At 42.0% G+C, this 26,981-nt stretch overlaps 1 protein-coding gene across 4 annotated transcripts in view; it reads left to right on the forward strand.

Annotated features, from left to right (window-relative positions):
* The window catches only part of BMPR1A (bone morphogenetic protein receptor type 1A), a 192,147-nt gene that overhangs the window by 112,563 nt on the left and 52,603 nt on the right, over positions 1–26,981 (forward strand). For all 4 annotated transcript variants that reach the window (XM_039547800.1, XM_039547801.1, XM_039547799.1 and 1 more), the window contains 5 exons: positions 6,578–6,740; positions 14,659–14,761; positions 16,881–16,980; positions 20,408–20,507; positions 22,944–23,088. In XM_039547800.1, coding sequence (XP_039403734.1) covers positions 6,578–6,740; positions 14,659–14,761; positions 16,881–16,980; positions 20,408–20,507; positions 22,944–23,088 — 611 coding nt within the window. The remainder of the gene's footprint in view (positions 1–6,577; positions 6,741–14,658; positions 14,762–16,880; positions 16,981–20,407; positions 20,508–22,943; positions 23,089–26,981) is intronic.

The raw sequence follows: 26,981 nt of genomic DNA on the forward strand, positions 1-26,981 counted from the left end.
GCTGGAAGGGCAGATCGACTGGGGTCCCACAGGTATTGGTCTTGGGTCTGGTTCTGTTCAAGAACTTCATCAATGATTTAGATAATGTCATAAAGAGTACTCTGATAAAGTTTGCTGACAATACCAAGCTGGAAGTGGTTGCAAGTGCATTGGAGGATAGGATTAAAATTCAAAATGATATGTACAAACTGGAGAAATGGTCTGAAGTAAATAGGAGTCAGGTTAATACGAACAAATGCAAAGCACTCCACTTAGGAAGGAACAATCATTTGCACACACATAAAATGGGAAATGACTGCCTAGGAAGAAATATTGCAGAAAGGTATCTGGGGGTTTTAGTGGATCACAATTTTAAGTATGAGTCAACAGTATAACACTGTTGCAAGCAAAAGTGAACATCATTCTGGGATGTATTAGCAGGATTGTTGTAATCAAGACGTGAGAAGTAATTCTTCTCCTCTACTCCATGCTGATAAGGCCTCAGCCGGAGTACTGTGGACAAATTGGAGAAGTCTAGAGGAGAGCAACAAAAATGATGAAAGGTCTAGAAAACATGACCTATGAGGAAAGATTGGAAAAATTGGGTTTGTTTAGTTTGGAGAAGAGAAGACGGGAGGAAGAGGGGAACATAACAGTTTTCAAGTACATAAAAGATTGTTACAAGGAGGAGCAAGAAAAATTGTTCTTGTTAACCTCTGAGGATAGGACAAGAAACAGTGGGCTTAAATTGCAGCAAGGAAGGTTTTGGTTGGACATTAGGAAAAGCTTCCTAGTCAAGTACTTAAGCATTGGAACAAATTGCCTGGGGAGGTTGTAGAATCTCCATGATTGGGGGTTTTTAAGAACAGGTTAGACAAACACCTGTAAAGAATTATCTAGTTCTGCCTTGAGTGCGGGTGACTGGACTTGATGACTTCATGAGGTCCCTTCCAGTCCTACACTTCTTTGTTTCTACGATTCATTTAGTTAGTGGATTTAGCAGACTGCATCTGCATCTTTCATGTCATGAACTACCAGGGTTTTTTGGACAAAGAGTTGGTTGAACTTTGGAAAAAGGATTTTTGCATGGTTGAGTCCCTTTCTTGGGACAGATGCTAGGGGCTATAAAACTTAGTTTGAGGATGTGGACCTGACTTAATGTTATATGTGAGCAACCTTTGAATGAGTGATGTGGGGAGCTAGTCATTTCCTCCACAGTGGATGTCTGCCTTTGTAGTTGGCTGCAGGCCTCTACATTCCATCAGCAGATCCAGTAAAAATGACAGTAAAAAGGGAAGGGTAGTATTCCAGTGAAAATATTGCTTGCTGTTGTTTGGACCAGGAGAAGAGAAGTAAAGATTACAAGCTGAGGTAAGTGTTCCTGTTGTAAGACATTGCATGTATGAGAAAGTAGCATCAGTTTTAAGTTAAACCAGCAGGGAAAGTCTGTGTGGACACTTTTATTTTGCTTTTTTAAATGTGACTTATTTCGGTTTATATGGACCTGGTTCATAATTTTCTTAAATTAAACTGAATTATGCCTACTTTAAAGTAAAGTGAATGTCCACATTGCCTCTTGCACCAGTTTAACTAAGATTGTTTAAAATCACACCTTCAGTTTTTATTCTAGAAGCTCAGATTTCTGCAACTTCCAGAAGGTATTTATTATATAAGAAACTGTTTTACTTTTAGTTCTCTACATTTACAAAACTGCTTTTGATTTTATCTAATATGAAGTGGGATTTAGCTATTCTATTCTGGGGAATTTCCTGACTGGCGCTCTTGAAGGAAACTTGCTCTCCAGTCTCTGTCAAGGCGGGCAGTGAAAGGTAAAAACGATGGTCGATGTACAGGGAATGGACATAAAGAAGGCTGCAACCTTTGTTCTGGAATACTGTCATGTAGGTACCATCGTGTGAAGAAAAGGGATAAATAATCAGAGGATACAAGAAAGAATCATGGATACTTTTTGCATGTGTCTTAATAAATTCGGAATTTGATGTTTTTAATCTTGTACTCTGTGCATGTATAATTTCAAATTGTCTTGGTTCCCTGTCAGTCTTCGGTGTCTCTGCTGAGCTGCCAACAAAGGTACCATTTATTATGGTAGTTTTTTTACATGAGATCTAAGAGTAGCAAACCATTTCTGAATGCCTCTCAAAAGTAGGTAGATGGCAGTGACGTTCATTTATTTAGGGAATGGTATTTTTATTTGATCAATGATCCAGAACCAGCTGTTGGAATGGGTTGGTCATGAAAGTGTTTATGTTAATGCACATAAGGGTCTGTCTTCATTGCAGAGTTAACCATGCTCTTTTCCTGGTTTTAACCTGCTGTCCATACACAAGCCTTTTACTTGTGTTTGGGAGCACTATAAGTCCAGGTTAGCTTACCCAGCTGGGATATAGCCTAGGCTCCACTTTAACTCTGCCTGGAACCTGCCCACTTTGCAGTGAGTACTCAGGTTAACTCACTTGACTTCTGATAATCTTCTAGTGTCTTCCGCCAGTTTCCTACTGAAAAACAGAGTTGTTCTCCCACAGCTGACTGGGAAAGAATCAGAGCATCTGCACACAAGGAACCATGACAGACAGACAGCTGAGTAACACAGTTATAGCTTTGCAATGGGGATGCTCACACTTGAGCTAAGATAACCTGGGTGCGATCACCCAACCTAACTCTGCAGTGAAGACATACCCTAAGTCTGTGGTCTCCACCCTTTTTAAGCACAAGATCACTTTTTGAATTTAAGTGCAACCCAGGATCTACCCTTCCCCGAGGCCCTTCCCCACGCATTCTATCCCCCCTCCCTCTGTTGCTTGCTCTCCCCCACCGTCATTCACTTTCACGGGGCAGAGGGTTGGGGGTGCAGGCTCTGGGCTGGGGCCGAGGGGTTCAGAGTGTGGGAGGGGGATCCAGGCTGAGCCTGGGGCAGGGGGTTGGGGTGCAAGCTCTGGGAAGGAGTTTGGGTGCAGAAAGGGGCTCAGCGATGGGGCAGGGGGTTGGGGTGCAGGAGGGGGCTCGGGGTGCAGGAGGGAGTACAGGGTACTGGCTCTGGGAGCGGGCTCAGGGCTTGGATAGGGGGTTGGCATGTAGGAGAGGGTTTGGGGTGCAGGAGGGGATACAGGGTGATGGCTCCAGGAGGCTCAGGACTAGGGCAGGGGGTTGGGGTGCAGGAGGGCTGCAGGCTCCTGCTTGGTGGCGCTTACCTCAGGCGGTGGCACAGCAGGGTAAGGCAGGCTCCCTGCCTGCCCCTGCCCAGTGCTGCTCCTGGAAGCTGCCGGCATGTCCTTGTGGCCCCTGGGGGGAGGCGGGCATGGCTCCACGTGCTGCCCCTCCCTGCAGGCACTGCCAACGCAGCTCCCATTGGCCACAGTTCCCCGTTCCCTGCCAATGTGAGATGCGGGGGCAGTGCCTACAGGCAGGAACAGTGCGTAGAGACCTCCTCCTCCCTCGCCCTCAATGTGGGGACATGTTGGCCGCTTCCGGGAGCAGCGCGGGGTCAGGGCAGGCAGGGAGCCTGCCTCAACCTCGCCGGACTTTTAGTGGAGGGAGACTGCAGTACACTGCCAGAGGCTCGGTGATCGACTGGTTGATCATGATCTACCAGTTGGTGACCCACTGCCCTAAGTGTTTCCAGGCCTAGCAGATCATAGGGTGGTGGACTGAAAAAATTAGGTATCACTTAACATTCAGTAGCAAACTTTTTTCAGTTCTGTAAAATGTCTTAGTTCTACAAAGCTGGAAACGAAACTAAGATTTGTACCTCTGCTGAGATTTCCTCTTTCAGTGAAGACTAAAAGGAGGAGCTACCTAATCTGTTCTCTAAATTGATCAGAGTTATGTAGTGTCTCTTAAGTACTTTGTTTCCACATTCATTATATCAGCAGTAATCTGGTACTGAAATGACATTTCAGACTTGTTAAGAAAGGTACTACAGCAGAGTTAAATAGAAGGGAAAGAGATTGGAGGTGTCAGTGCTGAATAAATTCAGGATACTTGCCACATAAATCATAGTACCTGGTGCATACTTAATTCTAACATGCTGCATAGCACACTGAGCCTTGAGCATAACGATCATTTATATTTACAAGCACCTTTCTTAGTCATATTTTTATTTGAAATATTTCTAACATAAGAACATTGGTGAGACTAGTCGAATATTAATATTATAGTGTAAGACATGGGAACTTTTTGCCATTGTCTTCGGGGTTTGTTTTTTATTATTAACGTCTGAACTAGACACACTTTCTTTAATTATTTGAAAGGAAATAGTTGCAGCTGGAAAATACACTCAGTATGCTATACTAATCTGGTGGTGAAGTCTGCAAGTCTGTGTGATGAGAAAAATGAGATCAAGTTTCACAAGTATTTCATCTCACATGTGGCTCTGTAAAGTATAAGGACTAATCTAGCATATAATTTTAAGAGGATAAAATATAATGTTAGAACGATGTCCTTATTACTATGAAGTTAGTTCTTGGTGGATTTGACAGGGAATCATATCAATCTGTGAAATAGGCCATTTTAACTGACTTTTCTGTTCAAGACTTACATTTGAAGACAAAATAAATGTGTACAGTATAGTGAAAGCCATTCTTGCATCCGAAGAAGTGGGTATTCACCCACGAAAGCTCATGCTGCAAAACGTCTGTTAGTCTATAAGGTGCCACAGGATTCTTTGCTGCTACTGCTTTTTGAGAGGACATATTTCTGTCCACTGAGTTGTAACTGGATTTTTCTAAAGATGCCATTATGACATTCCAGGGTGCAATCCAGACCAGTGAGGGGGTGTGTCACCCTTGCCTTGCAACCTTGCTTTGCTGCTGTAACTCCTAACCTGGACCCCTCACAAACAGCCAGGCAGCATGTGGGTCACACCCTGAATGTCTGTGTATAGTGCAGTGTGCCAGCACACTCCATTCACATTCTGGTTTCCACCAACCCTGGTTGCCACTTGCAGGGTGACCCCAACACACTTCCAAAAGGTATTAAAATCAGAAATGGTTACAAGAGAAAAAAAGATAAAATGTTTCCTAGTACTAAAACTTAAACTAGAATTGGTTCAAGATGAAGTCCTTTAACATGTTCCCAGTAACATTGCTGACCAAATTCTCAGGCCAGGATCTGCCTCCAAAGGCTGTGGCTTTTGTCATCTTAGGTGAAAGAGAGAGATAGATAGGAAGAGATACCTTGGAGTGTTTTTGTCCCTCACTTTTATAGTTCAGTCCATCTTTGAAATGTATTTTCCTGAGGGTTACCCCTAGATAAAGTTCATTCCCACTGGGAGGTCAGAGACAAGGAGTCTGGTGGTGGGAGGTTCCATGCTGCTGTTTGCTTAAATGCAGCTCAATCTGTTCCTTCCCCGCTTCTTTGCATAATCACTCCTTTGACAGGTGATTGCCCATCAGCTTTGATGATACCTGAGCAGGGGCATCAGCTTGTCCTTTGAGAAACAGGTTTACCTACTCCCCATTCTTGTCTGGTAAACACACTTCAGTCATGATTTACATATAATGTTGTTACCTTCATTTCACCATGATATTTTTGACCAGCAAGTTATTAGCTTTCAAATGATACCTGGCAAAGCACATGCTGTTCAAAGATTATTGTAGTGTTGTGTAGGGTGTGAATACAGGGGTGCATTCAGTCACAGTCATATATGCTGGACTTCCTTTCCAGCATCTTAAGCTTCCAACCAAAACTGTTGCAAACTCCCACAGCAAAAATGCTAGGTTCACTGGATCAGGACGTGATGTTTGCAAACCTCAGTTCACCCTCTGAGGACACGTGAGCCATGGACATTAGTAGAGGGTGAGAGATTCATAGATTATAAAGCCAGACAGAACCACTGTGATCATCTAGTCTTATCTCCTGCATAACACAGACTGTAGAACTGTCCAGAATTTAATTCCTGTTTGAACAACAGCATTACTTTGATAAAAACATCTAATTTTGATTTAAAAATTGTCAGTGATGGAGAATCCTCCACAACCATTTGGTTAATTACACTTTGAACCTTGTTGTGTTTTTGTCTGCTAGATTGAAGAGCCTGTTATCAAATTTGTTCCCCAGATAGATAGATATAGACTGTGATCCAATTACCCTTTAGCCTTCTCTTTGTTAAACTAAATAGATTGAGCTACTTGAGTTCTTTGCTCTAAAGAATATTTTTCAATCCTTTAATCATTTTCTTGGCTCTTCTCTGAAGCCTCTCCAATTTTATCAATGTCCTTCTTGATTTGTGGGCACCAGAACTGAGCACAGTATTCCAGTAGCAGTCACACCACTACTATATAAAGGGGTAATAGATCCTCTTTACTCCTACTCAAGAATCCCTTGCTTATACATTTAAGGATCACATTGGCCCCTTTGTATGAATAGGGATATTTCCTAATGGGGACGTTAATGTGGGTAGCATAGGTGTGGGCGGGAAGTGGAAGGGAAGCAGAGAGAGTCTGTCGACCAGTGAAGTACAAGAGGTATGCCTGCTGAGGTAGCTGCTAGCTCCACTCCTGATGCTCCACGATGGTGGGAGGTCAGCTCGATCTGTTTAGAAGAGCATATATGGAAAAAATCTCTTTATGTTTTTACACAGGGCAAAATCTAGACAGCATGCCCCATGGCACAGGAATGAAGACAAATCCTGACCAGAAGAAACAGGCAAATGGAGTAACATTGGCTCCAGAGGACACCTTACCTTTTCTACAGTGCTACTGTTCAGGACATTGTCCCGATGATGCTATTAATAATACATGCATGTAAGTAGTGTGCACAAGATATAGAAGTTTGGGAAAGTTGGGTTCTCTCTCTAATGCTATTGTTAGGGCTTTGTCAAGCTATTTGATTAGATTTACTTGTTTCTATAGAATCTTTTCCCTAAAAGGATACAAAACTGCTCTCAGGATAGTATGTGCATGTGTCATTTCTCCCACCACAGAAATGGAACCATTTTGGGAGTGGTAACAACCAGTCCTTTTATGCCAACAACACGGTCTTTAGGGCAAAATTATAAAAAACTTATCCAATTGAAGCTACAATAGGTAATACATAGTCAAAATGTAAATCTCTCTGTAATGTTTCATGTACATTTTCTTGTATATTGATACAACTAGTGCTCAAAATGTCATATTACCCCTTGTTATGTAATCACTCAATTCATGTTTTTTCATATTACATATGCATCAATAGCACTAATAAGGGTAGATTGGAAAGAGAAAATCCCAAAGAGAGCCACTGAATCAAAGGTCTAGAAGAGTTTGTGAGGAAGAACAGAGATAGTCTTTTAACTTCAATAGGTTTAAGTTCCATTAAGATAGTTTTTTGCATTAATTACACATCTGGTGAATTGAAGAAAATGTTTTAGTAAACAGAATATAAAGTATAAATATTTAATGTTAATGTTTGGTAATAATGGCTGTGATTCTTGTCAAATAAAATGATGTTGGCAGATCTCAGGCCGTAGTTCCTTTTTTCAGGTTCACTTGGCCTTTATGCAAGTTAGGCTGAACAGCAACAGCCCTAATTTGCACTACTGGCATGACAGTGAAGGAAGTGGCTGTAACAGGGATGTTGCTCCCCTCTTGATCTTACCCATGTCCTACCACCAAACCATGTTCCTTCCATCCACTAATGCTGAGTGGGGAGTCTGGCACAAAGTGACAGTGCTGCCTTCTCCAGCTTTCTGCTAGTGTAGAGCTCCTGTGTAGACGAAGAATTCTCCACTAGCTATTTCCAGCCAGCTTAAGGTCACTTTGCTCTGCTTATACACACAGTGGCATTATCACCTAGAGAATCAGCCCAGTGCTCCCCCCAGCTATTAATATATATCTCTAAATGCACTGAAGAAGTCTGGTGGTGATAGGCCACAAGAGCAAAGCTTAAATAGTTGTTCATGTCACCAGAGTCCCAAGATGGGACTTGAACTTACTTAGGTTTTTGTGGTTGAACTTACTTAGGTTTTTGTGGTTGTTTTAAGTAATAATTTAAAAATTGTTTTGCAGTTTCCCATCTTTTCTTCTCCTTTATTTCACTCTTCCTTACGCCATCTGTGTTTCTTCTCCTTAATACCCATTTTTATAAATGTGTCACAGGCTTCCCATATTTTAGGAAGTCACCATATACTAAAAATCCAGCCAGGAATATTGTGGTCAAGAGAATCTAGGTAATATTTTTTACTCTTCCACAGCCTTTCTTTGTCCCATTGGGCAAGTCATCTAGCTTCTCTAAGACTCACTCTCCTTATTTCTAAAATTGAAAGAATAATCCTCATCTGTATTGTATAGGAATTGTGGTGTTAAAATCATTGTTTGTAAAATTCCTTGAGGGCCTTGCACAGAAGCTGCAAAGTATTATTAGTCATCACTGTGTTATTAAATGTATTAAGATATAAATAGTAGGGGACATGTCCGTATAGCTACAGCCTCTTGTATCTGAAACAATTTATCTAGATCTTTGAGGGAATTGCATATCTTTAGAACAAATGATACACAACTTTCAGTTTTATAACTTTTAAATTTAGAAGACACTAAACTAGAGGCAAGGATTATGATTTTGGTTTTAAATTCCTTTATACTATCAGAAATTTTGTTGCTTTTTATCGCCCTCTGGTGTTGGTTTTTAATATAATTCTTACAGCATTTTTCTTTCACTGGTCTATAACCAGCACATATGAAACTATTATCAAATTCTCCAGTAGTAGCAATAGTATATAACAGCACTTATGCATTCTATTTGAGCAGTATGTTTATGGTAAAATACTCAAAAATATACAGATTCTACCTTCTATCCCCATTGTGCACAAGCAAATCTGTAAAATTTAAATGTGAATTGTCTTTTTGTTAAAGCATAAACTATTGAGATCCAAAGCTATTAATTCAGTAGATATACTTAAATTGCAAGTGCTTTTAAAAAGTTAACAGATTTTTTTTCTGCCTGTTGAGACCTGTGTTGAGGAAGTTATATTCCCTGTACTGCTTAAAAGCCAGTCATATAGCAGTGCTATGCATAGAGCTCCCATTTATGCGTTATGTTAGTGATTTTTATCAGCTTCTACATGGACAGATAACCCTGAATTTGGGTCTTTGTAGGTAAATAAATGGGTGAGGCAGATAACGTAATTCAAAGTCCACCGTGTACAGCAAGGACCACAGGCGCTTCGATTTTTGGTCTCAAATCCTATGCTTCAGCCACACTTCAGTTCAGAATAGTAAACCATCATGCACTCATGGCCCAATACGACTATGTAAATTGCAACAAATTTAATTCCTTAATTGACCACCAATCAGAGGAATATCTTGACCAGTTTAAGGCCATTGCACAAGATGGTTAACTCCTGGCAAAGACATTGCTCCGGGCCTCCTTGGACACTTCGGATACTGCAGCATAGTCTCTATGCACTGCTATGGTCATTAGAACAGCTTCTTCGCTGGAGCTGTCGGGCTTCCCAAGAGAGGTTCAGAGAACCGTAGAAGACCTCTACTTTGATGGTTGCAAGCTCTCTGCAGACTTGACTGATAGATCTCTCCACGCTTGAACTCAAGAGCCACACTGCAATCCCTAGGGATTTATACCCCTATAAATAAGAGGGGAATTAGTAGATCTCAGATGGCATGAAGCACCTACCCAATCCCATATTCAGTGTATCATGGACCGTCTGAACCCTGGTCTAAGAGACCAAGATACTTAAAAAAAAAAAAAAAAAAATCCTCCTTCAGCTACATTTAATCAGTCATCCACATCCTCCAAGCGATAGTTTTTCTGGCTTGGTCAAGAGTAGCAACCATCCAGTCAACAAGGTTTTACAGCTACAATATTTTACCATTCTCTCTCCCTTTAGATGCCACCTCTCCCGTTTTCAGGCTGCAGGGGAGAATATAACATCTGACAAATGGGTTTTGGAAACCATAACATCTGGTTACACTATCCATTTCAAATCTATCTCTCCTACCCTTTCCCCCTCCCTGTCCCTCGTCAGGGACCCCTCTCACAATCAATAGCTGGTGCAAGAGATGGCCTCACTTCTCCATTTAGGAGCAATAGATTTAGCATAGGGAAAGGGGATTCTGTTCAAAGTACTCCCTGATTCCCAAAAAGAATGGAGGCTGGAGGTTTCAGACTTTGGGTTTCTAAACAGATACGTAAAATAGCAGAAATTCAGGATGGTGACCCCTGCAGCAGTAATTCTCTCGTTAGAGTTAGGAGACTGGTTTGCAACGCTTGACTTACAAGATGCATATTTTCATGTCACTCTTCACCCTTCACACAAGAGGTTTCTTGACCAATACAGGATGCTCTCTTTTGGCCCATCTCCAGCCCTAAGGATATTCTCAAAGATTCTGGCGGTAGTTGCTACATTGTTTGGTTATAATCCTTTTCCCATACCTTGATGAGTGGTTGATCAGGGCACATCATGTCAGGAAGTGTAGGCATCATTAAAGATAATGTGTTCCGTTTCAAAGCCGGGACCTTCAAATCAACCTCAAAAAGTCTGCTTTGACTCCACTACAGAGTCTAGACTTCATAAGAGCTCCTCTATGTGCAGTGACAGGCAGAGCATATGTCCCTTATGACAGATTTCCCATACTAGTGAATTTCATCTCAAAGATTCAGGGCAGTCCCCAAATAACAGTAAGAGATTGTGTTCAATTGCTGGGGTGGATATCAGCTTGAATCTTTGTAGTGCAACATGCCAGATCACATTTCCAAGGTCAAAGGGATGGCTTTGAACGGGTTACATACCAAGCAAGCATGGGCTAGGCAGTTGGTGGAAGGACATGACCATCCCACCTGCTTGCCTTGAGATGCAACCATTGTTACTGTCGGTTCCTCCAGAGGTACAGGATCTGGCTTTTTTTCTTGGCTGAGGCAGAGGCTCCGCAGGAGTCTCTGCAGCATTGGACAGAAATATCTTGGATAGGAATCCAGAAGATCAGGGTTCCATCTTCCAACCAAACACCATTTGCCAAGAGATAGGTGGTGTCCTATGCCATGGGGTCCCTCCTCTACCAGTTCATCTGTCCAACAGGCAATATTGGGGACCGGAAGACCTACCTTAAACGACACTCAGGATCGATGCAGGAATCCTATTTGCCATCACTTGGACACACATAACCGGCCCTGTCAGAATATTCAGAGAGGAAAGGTGAGCTGGATCCACCAGTCCCAACTGTTCCGGAAGTAACCTTGTTGTCTTCGCTGGATGAGGTGGTTAGTCTATCTTCTCTATCTCTTCCACACCTCTTTAAGCAATATTAAGAGGTCATGCACAGTGTCACTGCAGAATTACAGATTCAGCTTGAGGAAGTCTACAGTTTACTGTACGTTCTTCAGCCTTCCAGTCCCAGTTGAGTTGCCCTCCTCATCAATGAGGCCTTCATGAACCCAGCGCACTGCTGCTGCTTGTGCTCTCACTTCTAAGATGGCTGAGAAGGGGGGTAGTATTTTTGTTCTCTCACTCACTGCCTAATTCTTTGCTGATGCAGGTGGCTGCAGAGAAGTCCAAGCCACAGCACCCAAAGGCTACTCCCTCTGTTAAGGGACACAAGCAGCTTGACCTTCTAGGAGAAAAGGTCTTCTCTTCCACCTCCCTCCAGTTGAGGATCTCAAATTATCAGGATCTCTTAGCCATGTTTATCCAATGGGAAATGCTGGCCTGGGACCTTTTTGCCTCAGGGGTGAACAGAAAGCTCCAGAACAGTCCTGGGCAAGAGCTTGATGGGAGATGCCCTGCTGGCATCATGGAAGGATCGCCTGGGGTATGTCGTCCTTCCCATTACATTGATACTAAAAGTTCTGTGGAAGATACATCAAGACCGAGCTTGAGTCATCCTTATTGTGCCTAACTGGTTGAGAGAGTTCTGGTTTATGATCTGCTGACACACTCAGTTCAACCATCAATTAATGTTCCCACATTGGCGGACCTTCTGACACAGCATAGGGGAAGGTTCAAGCACACAAATCTGGGACCCGTTGCAGCTCAGAGCCTGGTATTTGAATGGGCATCAGAAATAGAGCTCTCATGTTCCAAAAGGGTGCAGTGCATCCTTAACCAAACCAGAAGAGACTCTACAAGGAGCTGTTACTCAGCAAAATGGAAGCATTTTTCCTAATGAGTTCATCAATGGAACTTGTCTCCAGAATTCACCGGGATCCCTGCTGTCTTAGAGTGTTTACTTATCTTTAAGTCTTCAGGTCCCATGGTCAATTCTCTGTGAGTGTCATTAGCAATGATCAGAACTTTCCATCCTCTGGTGGATAACCACACAATCTTCACTCATCCTGTTGCAACTAACATTTCTGAAGGGGATTCTCAGCCCTTTACACCAGTGGTGAAGTTTGCATCTCAATGGGAGCTTAGTTTTGTTCTAGTCTCTCTCATTAACCCTTCCTCCCCTCCTAAGCCACTAGTCACATGCTCAGAAGTCCATCTCTCCATGAAAGTGGCCTTTCTTATAGCTATAATGTCAGCCAGAAGAGTCAGTGAGCTGGGAGTAGTCATGGTGGACCTGCCATATGCTACGTTCTGTAAAGAAAAGATCTTGTTACGCCCCACTCAAGGTTCATCCCTAAAGTAGATTGAGTTCCTTATGAGTCAGGTAATCCATTTACCCATATTTTTTTCCAAAACCACGTGCCTCGGATGGAGAGAGACAGCTGTGGTTTAGACATCTGACGGATTTTGTCCTTTTATCTGAGAACAAGGGACACCAGAAGGATACCTAAACTATTTATTTCCTTAGCAGAATGATCAAGGGATCAAGCTGTATCGGCACAGAGACTTTCAAAATGAATTACACGTTGTATTACCCTTTGTTACCAATTAGCTCGTGTTCTTCCTCTGTTGGGTGGTACGGGTTCATTCCACCAAAGGGCAAGCTACTTTGGCTGCATCTCTGAGAGACGTACCCTTCCTAGAGATATGTACGGCAGCTACTTGGAGCTCTTTACATACCTTCATGAGTCATTACGCTCTGGTCCAGTCGTTCGCTGCAGATGTAGCTGCAAGGACAGCAGTACTACAGTCAGCTATCACTTCTGCATCCTCGCACCCACCCCTTGTTTGACTAGTGCTTGTTAATCTCCCATGTGTGGAATATACATAGGGACCATCAGTCGAAGAAGAAATGGAGGTTACTTACCTGTAACTGAAGGTTCTTCGAGATGTATGGTCTCTATCTGTATTCTAATACCCACTCTCCTTCCACTCTCCTGCAGATTGTTTGGACTGTGATAGGAATGAGCAATTAGATAGGCATTGGCCCGCACCACCTTTTCTGCCCTTGTTTCACAGCACAAGGAGAGCTATAGTGCATGTACAGGCCAATGGACATTGCTTGTAAAAAATTTTGGACTCAGGGCCACGATGTCCATGCATATCGTATGTGTGGAATACAGATTAGGGACCGCACATCTCCAAGAACCTCCACTTCCAGGTAAGTAACCTCAGTTTCTACCCGAAGGGTTGGAGAATTGAGGCTTTAATGGCTGACCCGCCTTTTACAGTATTCACAACAGAAAGTGTGTTGCTACTGGCCCATCAAATATTTTTACCTAAGGTGTCCTCAGAATTGTATATTAATCAAACCATTCATCTCCTGTTTTTTCACCCCCCCTAAAACCACATTGGTCTAGTCAAGAAACCATATTCCATATCCTAGATGTCAAGAGGACATTAGCATTTACCTAGATAAGATGAAACCAATTAGATGATCTCCTAGGCTATTTGTATCTATCATGGACAGAAACAGGGACTTGGTAATTTCTAAACAGAGATTATCAAAGTGGATCTTCAGTTTTATTAAGATTTGTTACAACCCCCTTCGAGAATGATGGCACATTCACAAAAGTACTGTTTGCATCTTTATTAAGGATATGCCAGTTGTAGACATCTGTAAAGCGGAAACTGGGTCCTCTGTTCATACTTTTTCTAATCCTTATCCCTTGCTGCCAAGGGCAAGATCAGAGGCAGATGTAGGCTCTTCTGTATTGAACTTTGCTCTGAACCTTCCACTTTCTAAGGGGGGAACTGCTCAGGAATCACCTGAAATGGAGAACCCACAGGGACACTACTTGAAGAAGGAGAAGCAGTTACTCACCTTGTGCAGTAACTGGAGTTCTTCAAGCTGTGTCCCCCCTGTGGTGCTGCACTACACACCTTGCTTCCCCTGTGGGGGACACATCTCAAAGAGCTTCAGTTACTGCACACAGTGAGTAACCTCTCCATCTTTATGGGCAAGTCATTTCTGGCAGAGGTAATTTAACATTTTTGCAAGAAAAGAGTAAACCTCATATCTCATAATGCTAAAGAGTTCAGATTAGTAGGTAATCTGAACAATCTGATCCTTTTAAAAAAGGCATGTATCTTCTTGGAAAATAATGGATTGTTCAGTTTTTGTTATTGAAGGTTAGGAACCTTTTACTAGCTTCTAAACTTGAGGTTTATATTGAAAAAATATGTATCTTGACCAGTGTCTTCATATTGGTACCCTCTGATTTTAGTTCAGACAAAAAACAACTCCTCTGTGTACTTCATTTCCTTTAGCCTCACCCACACTCTGGTGATCAGTTTATATTAGGAGAAGAAACACTGTAGGGTGCACATACTAATTTTCATAAATAGGTTGATTGCCAGTTAACTTTGCACAGCAATTGGTGAATTGAAATGATGTGTTTTTCCAGAACTAACGGGCATTGCTTTGCCATTGTTGAAGAAGATGAACATGGAGAACCCATGCTTGCTTCAGGTTGCATGAAGTATGAAGGTTCAGATTTTCAGTGCAAGGTACAAACAAAGTTCATTTATTTTTAAAATTGTCCATAAAGGGAACATGATGGAGATTATGCAGTGTAGCTGTGAGCAGTTAAATCTATGCAGATCACAACCACTACAGTAGGGACTTTGGCTATTGCCCTTTACTACGGTGGATGATGCTATGCTGTTGACAAATCAAGACCCCAGTCCTGCAGTTGACTGCACACACACATCCTATCTGTTTTAGGATTGGCAGCAAAGTAAGCACATGAAACACACATTAAAGGGGGCAGAAGAGAAGAGGAGTGAGCTGAAAATTTTGTTTTGTCTATGGGGGTGAAAAAGGAAATAGTCTGTGGGCCAACATTTTCAAAGGTGACTAGTATCTTTGGGAGCCTCTGTTTCAGGGGTGGCCAACCTGAGCCTGAGAAGGAGCCAGAATTTACCAGCATACATTGCCAAAGAGCCACAGTAATATGTCAGCAGCCCCCCCCCCCATGAGCTCTTCTCCCCCTCCCCCGTGTCTCCCGCCCACTGGCAGCCCCGCCAATCAGCGCCTCGCCCTCCCTGTACCTCCCAATCAGCTGTTTTGTGGCATGCAGGAGGCTTGGCAGGGGGAGGAGAAGGAGTGAGGGCACTGCAGGCTCGGGGAGACATCTTTAAAGGGGCCTGATTTTTCCAAAAGTCCTGAGCAACCATGTTCTGAAAATAAGGACTCTTTAAAGAGTCTTGGAATGGACACACAAACTCACTAGTCTCTTGAGTTGTGGTGTGTAATATATAATTTAAATATAATTTTTGAAAAGCTAACTTCTGCCATGTTAATGCTGTATTGGGTCTGAAGAAAATTCCTTTGTCACTCAACTGTTATTTTGAAATATGTGATATTTACATTAAATTTTATATTGTGCAGCTAATTACTGGATACAATATATATATACACGTGTGCATGTGATATGCAGGGCTGAGCATGGGCATGCTCCAGAGCTTAATAGGACTTCCCTGCAGTTTCAGCTTAGGGGTTCTGTTATCCATACCAGGTCTGGGCACTTGAACTGAGATCTGGGTGACTCTTTCTTTCCCCTATGCTGTCAATGACTGCTTCCGCGCACCCCCTCCCCTCCAAGCTCCCGGAGGAGGAAGCTAGCTGATCTGAATACAAAGTGGAAACAAGAGTCAGACCTTGGAGGGGATGTGGAGTTGGAGATTGGGAACAAGTTGGGCTGGGCAATTGGACTGGGTCTGGGAGCCAGTGATGGGGACTCTAACTGGTTTGGCAAAAAGGCTGGGACTGCGACTTGGAAGGGAGATGGGTTATTGTGGGGGGAAAGGGGTGAGAATGGGAGGCCTTAGGTGAGGAGTAGTCAGGGAATGGCCCAATTAAAGTTGCACGGGCAACCTTATTTCTGGCATTTTCTAATTTTTGAATGCTTAACCTATCTTCCATAATGTTTTAACATAGTTTTGGGGTGGGGGTGTAAAAATATGAATATCTAAAGATCAGTGGTAGTTGTGCCCAATAATCTACCAGTGAGAAGTCTACATGTGTCCAGTCTCCCTCATAATACAGACAGATTGCAAGCAGTGGAATTGTAGCATGCAAATTAGCTGTAGAGCGCAGATGGCAATTGGTTATGTCACCTCTGATGTCATAGTGGCCCTACTAAAATGTTAACTGAGCTGTTGACCTAACCATGTCTGTGTCTTATATAATCACAACAATCAGATACACTAATCATTAATAATTTAGCTAAATTACAACCTAATTTCTTAAATATAGGCCATGCACAAGATTTCAGTTAGACTTTTCAAACTTTCAAATTATTATTCCATTACTACTACCAGTTGGGACAAATTAAAAACTGGCATAGGTGCTAAATGTATTAAAACCCATTTTAAGATCAATTTTAGCTTGTTAATTATCAGAAATTAATTCTGTAGTCAGAGTATATGCCATAAATTTGGGAGAGGATACGTGATATATTTTTCATACATAACCAAGGGTTGAATCCCTGTTTTATGTGCAAAACAGAACTCAGTCTTAACTATGTAATCTCTACAGTACTGCACATCTATACCATCTGTAATGTCCTTCTTCTTTGGCCATTTCAGAACTTTTGAGTTATTTTCTCTTGTTCTCCATTTATAGGATTCCCCAAAAGCACAGCTACGTCGGACAATTGAATGCTGTCGAACTGATTTCTGCAATCGGGATCTACAGCCCACACTACCGCCACTTGGTAGTACAGGTAAACTGCTGTTTTATCAGTTTATACAGACTAATCTGGAATGGGTTTATCCTTCCTGACCAACTGACATAATATTAGGAGAAAGTGTAGGACTGGAGTATTGCCCTTGCCTCTGTTTCTTTCCTCATTACTTCCTTTGGTCCGAATGTCTTTGCTAAATCCTACACTTGCCAACTCCATCTCCCCCCTTGACCTGACCTTCACACTGCATTTTCCTCTTTCAAACTTCTCCATTTCAGATGTTCCTCTACCCAGCAATCATCATTTTAATTTTAACAACTTCTGCATTATCTATTTTCCATGTCCCATTTTCTTTCATTCATACCTATTCCAGAATTTTCAGAGCATCTGCTGCCTCCTCATACCTGCCTTACTCTGACTATGTGGTCACTGTCCTTTTGTTCCACACTTTACTTCCCTGGTGCATCATTTTATTCCAGGGGTGGGCAAACTATGGGCCGCATACAGCCCCTCAGGGCTTTGGATACGGCCTGTGGGATTGCCCCCTGTGGCGCCATGGGCCCTGCACCGCTCTCAGAAACAGCCCTCGGGCAGGGGGGCAGGGGGCTCCACGTGTGTTGCCCTTGCCTCCAGGCACTGCCTCCCGCAGTTCCCATTGGCCGGGAATGGGAAACCTTGGGCAATGGGAGCTTTGGGGGAGGTACTTGGAGGGCAGCGCATGCAGAGCCCTCCGCCCTCCCTCCCCCAGGGGCCGCAGCGCTTCCTGGAGCAGCGCGGGGCCAGAGCAAGCAGGCAGGGAGCCTGCCCTGGCCCTCGTGCACACCGCTGCCACCCCGGAGCTGCTTTAGGTAAGCGGCACCAGGCCGGAGCTCGAACCCTCCTGCACCCTACCCCCCAACTCTCTGCCTTAAGTCCCTTGCCTGCACCTCACACCCCTCATGCACCCCAACTCCCTGCCCTGAGCCCCCTGCCGCACCCCACACCCCTCCTGCACCCGAACCCCTGCCCTGAGCCCCCTCCTGCATGCCGCACCCTTCCTGCACCCAACCCCCTTCCCTGAGCCCCCTCATACACCCCGCACGCCTCCTCTGCCCCAGTCCCTTGTCCTGAGCCCCTTCCTGCACACACCCGCCCCACACACACCCCGCACTGCCTCCTGCACCCCAACCCCCTGCCCTGGCCCAGCATACAATTTCCCCACCCAGATGTGGCCCTCAACCCCAAAAATTTGCCCACCCCTGTTTTATCCTATCATCAGTCTGCAGCCTAGTTTTTTCCATAACTTTTGCTGCTACTTTTGCAGTGCTGACTATCTCTGAAAGAAGTCTCAGGACCTCATCCAACTGTCTCTACTGTAAATTTTCTTCCTCCTGCTCTGCTCCTAACTGAACTATTATATCTTTGTTCATTTCTTCAGTGCCAGAAATTCCTTTTCATCTTAGACCCTTTGCTCAAACTCTTTTCAGTCTCTCACTGCCCTGGGTCTTTCTAATTTTTTAAAGACAAAATTGACAGGATTCATCAAAAGGTCTCTTACTCCATAATCACTTTGTTTTTGGATTATGTCTGCCTTTGCAACTGTGTTCACCACCAAGTTCTCTCAGCTTTCATCCACTTCTGGAACCCTAAATATTTACTAAATATCCTAAACTTTGTATAATAGTGATATTATACAAAGAGCCTCATTTGTGGCTCAAACTCATTTCCACTTCACAGATAGCTTTGTACCTTAGCTGGCTGCTATGTTTTTGTTTTGTTTTGTACTTTTAGAATTTGGCAAAAAAACCTTCCCTTCCAAAAGTCCTCTCAACTCCAGTCTTTTCTGCCATATGATCAGCAGTGGTATTGAGATTCAAGTGGTACATAAGGCCCTGCAGTGACTATGGAGTGTGCCCTAATCCCTTCTGTAGTAAGCATTTCTGACCCATTTTCCACCTGGAATTTTCACTCTCCTGAGGGAGAAAGGGGAGAACCTACAATATCTAGCTAGTGAAGTAGTGTGTTACTAAATGGAACAGGAATTATTTTTGGTTTACGTATCCACTTTTATAAAAGCACCTACCCTGTGCTACAGGCACAGAACAAGACTTGTATATGTTAAAAAAGTCAACAAGACTATGATTGTAAATGGACGTCCCAGTCCTTTAAAATATATCACATTCCTACTTTTCCCTGGTCTCCAGCTTTATTTAACTCCCTTACTTTCATTTGAAATAGCTTGGGAAAACAGGTGAGTCTTAGAACCCTGTGAAAATCATATGATCTGTTAAGTTTCTGATCTCTCGCATATAGCCTTAGACATTAGATCCTGTTTACATTTTCTATTTTAGTGAATTTAGAGTTGTGAAGGTACTAAAATAGACATTTCTGGAAACTGTGTTCTTGTGTTTATTCACAGAACAAATATAGCATGGATAGTAACTGTGGAAGTTTTGGCCACTATGCTGTCAGGGGAAAGGAAACTGAATTATACGGATGTGAATATAGTTCAATTTCAGTTAAATATTGACTTCTGTAATAAGACAGCCTTGAAGGATTGTGACGGGTGCTCTTGAGATATGGGCATGGTACTACTAGGACTTGTTTTGAGACTACCAAACTGTGATATGTAGACCACCCAACAGCCATCAAGTGGGAACATTTGATAGCTATCAACCTGGACTAGATTTAAATAAATAATCTAGAGATGGAAGTCTCTATATCCCATTGTCAATTTTGTGAATCAGCCAGTCTCACAGGAGAGACTGGATATATTGGCAAGATTCTGGAACTATCTTTCACTGTTTATAAGTGCCACAAGAACTTCAAATTCTGCCTCAACAACCACTGAAGATAGATAGAAGTACTTCAGTCTCATGTCTCCTCTGAAATTTTGCCTACTCTACAGTACATTAAATCCTTTAAAGAAAGTTCAGCAGTGCTAAGGAACAGTAATTTACCCATTGCATGGGACGTGGGACAGTCAGATGTACAAAGTCGTTGATAGAAGAATATGTGAGGTTACCAGTAAGGTTTTGCGTTTGTATGAGTGGGTTTTTTTTTAAGCTGGAGTATATATTACTTTTGGTATCTGTTGGAAGTGAAAGCCTTCAGGAGCATTGGAGTGAGTTACCACCGGCATTGTAGGCAATATTAAGATAGCAAGGCATTTTATATAAGTATGTATAAAAAATGTGTGGCATACCCACAGTATTGTCAGTGTTGCTACAGAGAATAAAATCTGATGCTTTGCAATTCTTTACCCGTGCTGCCCCTTTTGGAAGGATCCCTGATATTGCTGAATGTAGCTGTAGCTCCAAATGAAAAATAATATTTCATGGGGAAGAAGTTTACAAAATTGGCAATTACAAAACACATAATCTATGAGAAAGTGACTGATAAATAGAATATTTTATTTATACTAGAATCTAATTACTGGCAACTTTTTAAGAAATAAGTATTGTAACTGTTTTATTTTTTTAAACAGATGGACTTTTTGATGGCAGCGTTCGTTGGATGGCAATGCTGATTTTTATGGCAGTCTGCATCATTGTTATGATCATCTTACTTAGCTGCTTTTGTTACAAGTAAGGAGAAGTACTTCCTTTCACACTAGTATTTTTTCCTATATGATGATATACACAATGACTTACTCTAGAGATGTGTTTAATTAGAGAGATTTTAAAAAAAATAGATCCAAGAGGAAACCAGTTAAATGTAACTTTATATCTCTATGGACAGTAGTTTATGATGTTAGGTAAAAATGTGGACATTAATGTATTGTATGGAATTTCATAGAATTTGATGTTTTATTCCAGCCATCTATGAAAACTGTACAGGTTTTAAAAACAAGGTATTATTTTGGCACTGCAAAATTCCATAAACAAGAATATGTTAGCGCATTTGCCCAGTTGGATATTCAGCCACTGCTGTTTTTATTTTTGTGCTACTTCTGAGTTTTACCTTCTGCATTATTCTGTCCTAGGAACATATTAAAGATTCAAATAAGCCACAGGAATAAAACTTTTTACAGTCTTTCTGCATTTTTTTTTTTAAAATAGGAGCTATATTTGTCCTGCATAATCTGAATTGAAAACAAAACATTCTGCATTTTTGTCACTTGTCATTCTCTGTTTTCCCATTGCACAGGGATGCACAGTTGACCCTAATATTCTTTAACTCTAAACCATAAATTTAAACCACTAATGTAGTGGAAACGGTCTAGTATTTATATCTCACACATATGTACATTGAGATGGTGCAGGAAGGTTTTATTAATATTTTCATGGCTATTTGGTATCCGGTTTCTGTCAAAATGAAACCTGGATGGGAGTATGAAATCCTATTGATAGTAAAGAGTGTGTACGAGTGTTGGTAAAATGACTAAATTTTCATAGAACAGCCGCAACCAGAAGAAAACTTGTCTTATATTTATGGTATTCTTTGTCATCTGGAGTCCCACAGGACTTCACAAACTTATCAAATTATATTCTTTCTACAAAATTCTGTGCAAAATATTACCTATAAATGTGTATATTGAAAGAAGCAGGGCTCAGTTAGGAGTCCTGCACCACTCAGTGCTCAAAATTATGCAGGGTAGGTTTTTCTGCTTCTCTCTGGCAAATAGTGTAGTATGATGGAATATGATTTGTGAAGTTGTATATATGATATATGACGGCAATATATAAGATCTATTGATGTATGTATTGGATGATGCAGTGCTCATACCAGCAGTACAAAAGGAAAGTTAGGTTGGCTGGATGTATTATGTGTGCGAAGCTGCATTTTAACTGCATTTCCCAGTTTTTTCCCCCCAGAACACAAACATTTTGAAGGTGTTGGGGGGGGGGGGGGTTATGTGTGGAGCGATCTTAACTGAGCATTTTCTGTTTTTCTGACAGTTATTTTGGATTTTGAAGCCTTATGTTCCGGGAGCATGTAGGGAGTGGAAAGCCTGGTTGTAGGGCAGTAACCTTAACTCTAACTTTACAAAGCTGTTTGTACATGAATTTTTAAAGTAGATTTCCCCCTCCCTGTTTTTCTCTAGAGGAGTTGCTCAAGATGTGCTCAGGCACCACAATTGTGCATGTGATCTTGAAACCTAAATAGAAATTAGATCTTGTAGTGCTTCCTCTGTGCCCTTGGCCTAGAAATTCTCTTGGGGATAAACTAGGGATTTAAATAATACTGTGGTAATAGGACCTAATGGAATCTGGGTTGCAAGTCGCTTCACTCAATTTCTCTGTTGTTTTGCCCACTTGGACGTTAGCGAAATAGACAAAATCTTAAGTAGTTAGGACACTTTCCTTTCATTTATGAGTTCCAGGAGGGGAAGCAGCAAAGAGCAGAATAGAACAGAACAAAAACAGACTGTAATCCTCATATTCAATGTGGGTGCTTCCAGGAACAAGGTTTATTGTGTACTAGCTGGGTTTTAGTTCATAATTGAAGGCATTGACATATCAGAGAAGTTTAATATAAAAAAATCATGGCTTCATTATAATTGCATATAAAATAAATCTCAGCTTTCCTGTTTGCTATTTTTATTATATTTGTTTTGTTGGAAAGAAAAATAGGAGAAAAATTATAGGTATTTTTAAACAGTTACTACAGAACAGTCATTTGCAGCTCCAGCATCACTGACCAAAAGATATCTCAACCATTATGCAGATGAACTGAGTTCACTTGTATTCTGTAATCCTATTGGCAAAAATACTGCAAATATTGATAGAAAGTCCTAATTTGCTCTAACTGAAGTTAATATAGCCCAAATGTTGACTTGAAAATGTTATATGACCACTTGATAAATTGTAAATCAGTATGTCTACGTGAGTCTCAAGTGTCTTTTGTACACAATTTAAATATTCTTCAATTTGTCATCTAAAAAGGACATGACCATGTAATAAATATTGCTTGTTTTTAAAAACATATATTTAGCTTTTTTCTTTTTATAGGTCAAGATGTTTAATAAACTGTAACATTATATTTAAAAGTATTAATGTGTATTTTTTTTTCTTTTGCAGACATTACTGTAGATGGGCAGCAAAGAGACGTTGTTATAATCGTGATCTGGAGCAAGATGAAGCATTTATTCCAGCTGGGGAGTCATTAAAGGATCTTATTGACCAGTCACAGAGTTCTGGCAGTGGATCAGGACTACCTCTGTTGGTAAGCCAAAGTCTTAGATTTACTTTACTGCTCTCCTGAATGCCAGAATGGTAAAACTACATTTAAACATATTTTTATTCTTGAAGTATATTAAAAGTCCATATTTGCATATTCTTACAATTAAGAAACACATATATACAAATAGACATTTTAACCTCCCATACAGTTACCTATTAGAATTATAATATATGACAAAGATAAAATAAATCTGAGTCCATTTCACTTTTTCACTCTTGTGTGGAGTAGTGAAGAATATACAGCTAAGAAACTATTTTTAATGTTTTAAACACGTTGTCTTGCATAGATAAGATTGACATTTGTATCACTAATTCACTCAAAGAAATTCCCACAGCTACATTGTACTCTGTTAGTTAAGTTTGTGGTTTATAAATTAATTTTCAAAACTTACATCTTTGACTAATTCAATATACCAGTCCTACATCCTCCCATTTTTCTGTGATGCCTGTAACATTTGTTTTATCAGTGACTCTGATATATCTTTGTTCTGATACGTCTTTGTAAATCCATGTGTCATCACTAGGGCCCTACCAAATTCACAGTCTATTTTGGTCAATTTCACGGTGATAGGAATTTAAAAATTATAATTGTCATGATTTCAGCTACTTAAATCTGAAATGTCATGGTGTTGTAATTGTAGGGGTCCTGACCCAAAAAAGGAGTTGGGGAGTGAGGTTGCAAGGTTATTGTTGGAGAGTGTTGCGGTACTGCTACCCTTACTTCTACGCTGCTGCTGGTAGCGGCACAGCCCTCAGAGCTGGGCAGCTGGAAAGTGATGGCTGCTGGCCAGGAGCCCAGCTCTGAAGGCAGAGCTGCCACCAGCAGCAGCGCAGAAGTAAGACTGGCTGTATGGTATTGCCACCCTTACTTCTGCACTGCTGCTGGCGGGCGCTGCCTTCAGAGCTGGTCGCCCGGCCAACAGCCACCACTCTCGGGCTGCCCAGCTCTGAAGGCAGCGTAGAAATAGGGGTGGCAATAAAGTGACACTCCTGCCACCCTTCAACCAAAATAACTTTGCGACCCCCCTGAAACTTTCTTTTGGGTCAGAACCCCCAATTTGAGAAATGCTGGTCTCACCTGTGAAATCTGTGTAATATAAGGTAAAAGCGTACAAAAGACCAGATTTCACGATCCATGACAAGTTTTTCATAGCAATGAATTTGGTAGGGCCCTAGTCATCACTACACTGATCATATATGCATTTCACTCAACTTCACCTCTGAAGACCTTGGTCTTTGCTTTTTACTCACTCTATATTGCAGATATCCCAGATTTCCAGCAGAAAGCTCCTGCCTGCTTTCTCCCATATACAAAGACACATAACATCACCCCATTCACAAATCCCAGTAGCTCCTCATTTGTTTTAGAATCCAACTCCAGAATTACCCTCAGGTTTTTTTAAAGTCTCCATGCACTTCAAGCAGCTAACTTCATAGATCTTTTATTTCTATGAGTATGTGTCAGTGTGGATCCCACTGTAGGTTTGCATGTGCCCTGTGCATGTGAGGTTAGATGATTTTTTTTTTAATAGCCATGTCCATCCAGGCTGAACATGCACCCTGTGCTGCCTCATGTTCCCTGCAAGAGTATACAGGGCAGAGTTGCTGCAGCCCTCTGTCAGTTCCCTCTTACCACCCGTTGCAGCAAGACAGAACCCTGTCAACTTGCTTTTTTTTTGTGATCTTCAAACTAATCACCTTGACTGGTTATATGAAGAAATCTCTCTTTAGTCTCATCTTCATTTATTTTTTAATTTTGAATGTTCCTAAAAACAAAACAAAAAGAACAAACCTACATCCCCTCCTGTACAGTGGGGCAAGGTGCCTCATGCCAACTGCCATGGCAGACTCTAAACCCACAGGGTTTAAATCCTGCCCAACCTGCAATGGACTCATTGCCTTGGTTGATGAGCATAACAGCAGCCTTTCCCATCTCAAGGAGAGTCCCATCACTGATTAGTATTTAGTGCGCATATCCTTTTTAAGGACTCAAAAGTAGAAGGACGCACGGCTGAAACTACACCTACTCAAGCAATTAATGAGCATCACCTCAGATCCAGACAAGACATCCTCTTCCAAAGAAGATGTCTTTAGTGGGTGCCATCCAAGGAAGCACCACATTCCAGTGGCCAGCAGCAAAAGAAAAAAAAAACATGAAAATGGACACCTGTTGCCCCAGCATTGAAACCTTTGGCACCAGCTACTGCTACACCAGAACCAATAACTCTTTTGGCACTAATAGCAACATGCTTGGCACCAATGCCTCTGGCACTAATAGTGTTCACACCAGTTCACCAACACAAGAGCGTGACCAAAAGGCAGAGCCAACTGGAGATCAAACACTGAGAAGTATTGCTCAGGGAGATGTGATGAGACATCAGTCTTCCATGGACAGTGTCTGAGTCCTCTGCTAAGGGAGTAGCATAGAGTAAACTGGCACCTGCATCAATTTCAGGACTAAGACCTGCCCTTACAGTGCAATCAAGATCCTCTCTGGGGACATCATTAGTGCCAGCATAGCACCGGGGCTGAAACGTTACCCCATGGCACCCCCATTTGAAGAGTATTTCTTTTCTTCTCCATTCCCAGATTTTTCCTTCATGTTGAGCAGCAATGCCTCTTCTCTACTTCCTGAGAGTAAACCTAGAGCTGATACCAGAAATCCATCTTGCAGGGCACAACACCACAAAAGAGACATGGGTGGCATTGGGCTAACCGGCTATAAATGGGCCTCAGTACCCTTATGCCATGCCACCTTAGCCTTACTGGTACTAGAGCCTGACCCAGTACCCAGGAGCTGTACAATACTAGGAATCCTCAATCTCCGCCTAAAGAGTAGTCATTCTCACCTGATGAGGCAGTTATACCAGCTCCTGCCTTGACAGTTGATGACTTTTAAGCATCTCCAAGCTCCTTTGGTGGAGATCCCGGATGTCAAAATGACAGTCATACAAGAGAAATCCTGTCAACTTTTTGACATTTTGACCGCATCAGATCTGGCAAGAATTGTTCTCCCCATAAATGAGGGCATGCGATAGCCAAGGGTTTCTGGCAAACCCCTGCTACCATCCAGTCCATTGCAGAACAGGTGAACTGTAGGACTATCAGGTGCATCTAAAAAATTCAAATACTTTTATTCCCATCCAAACCCAGGATCATTGGTAGTTGCAGTAATTCAGGAAAAATCAAAATCAACAAAAGGCATGCCTAAGAACAAGGATATTCAGGTACAAAGCTTACTTGTCCACTTTAGTGTAACTCCATGTGTCCAGCAACCAGACTTTCACCAGATACAATTTCCTGAAGTGGGAAAGGTTTGGTTCCCTTCCTGGTGAAAGTACTGCAGGACTCTGGAGTGTATATAGATCTCAAAGAAGGTCAAATGTTTACCAGTACAGCCCTAAAGGCAGCCTGGGGTACCTCCAGCACGGCCTTAAGGTTGATGACCATGGCTGTAACCAGGAGGCTATTTGCATCTGCCATGGGGAAGTTGAGGACAGCATACAAGACCTCTTTTTCAATGGTATGGAACTCTTCAACAAAAGAACTCAGGAAGCACTGTGATTCTTGAGGGATTCAAGGGCCCCTCTCAACACAGTAGGCTTACCCATATTCTCAGGACAGATAGCCAGAGTACCTATCATGGAAACGATTGTGAAACTCAAGGAGACTCCAGTCATCTGCCTCCTCTGTCACACACTCTGTCCCATCATCCAAACAGTAGATTTGATGGGAAAGTCAGGAGCCAGTCTTCAGTCTTGGATATAGTAGCCCTTGGCTAGCCCCTTTATTTTTCACACCTTCTTCCCACCCACTCTCCTTCCCTGTCCCTCTCCAGGGATCCTTCACATGAGAGTCTATTACAAAGAGAAATGG

The sequence above is a fragment of the Mauremys reevesii genome, linkage group 7 (assembly GCF_016161935.1).
Source record: "Mauremys reevesii isolate NIE-2019 linkage group 7, ASM1616193v1, whole genome shotgun sequence".
Taxonomy (NCBI): Eukaryota; Metazoa; Chordata; order Testudines; family Geoemydidae; genus Mauremys; species Mauremys reevesii.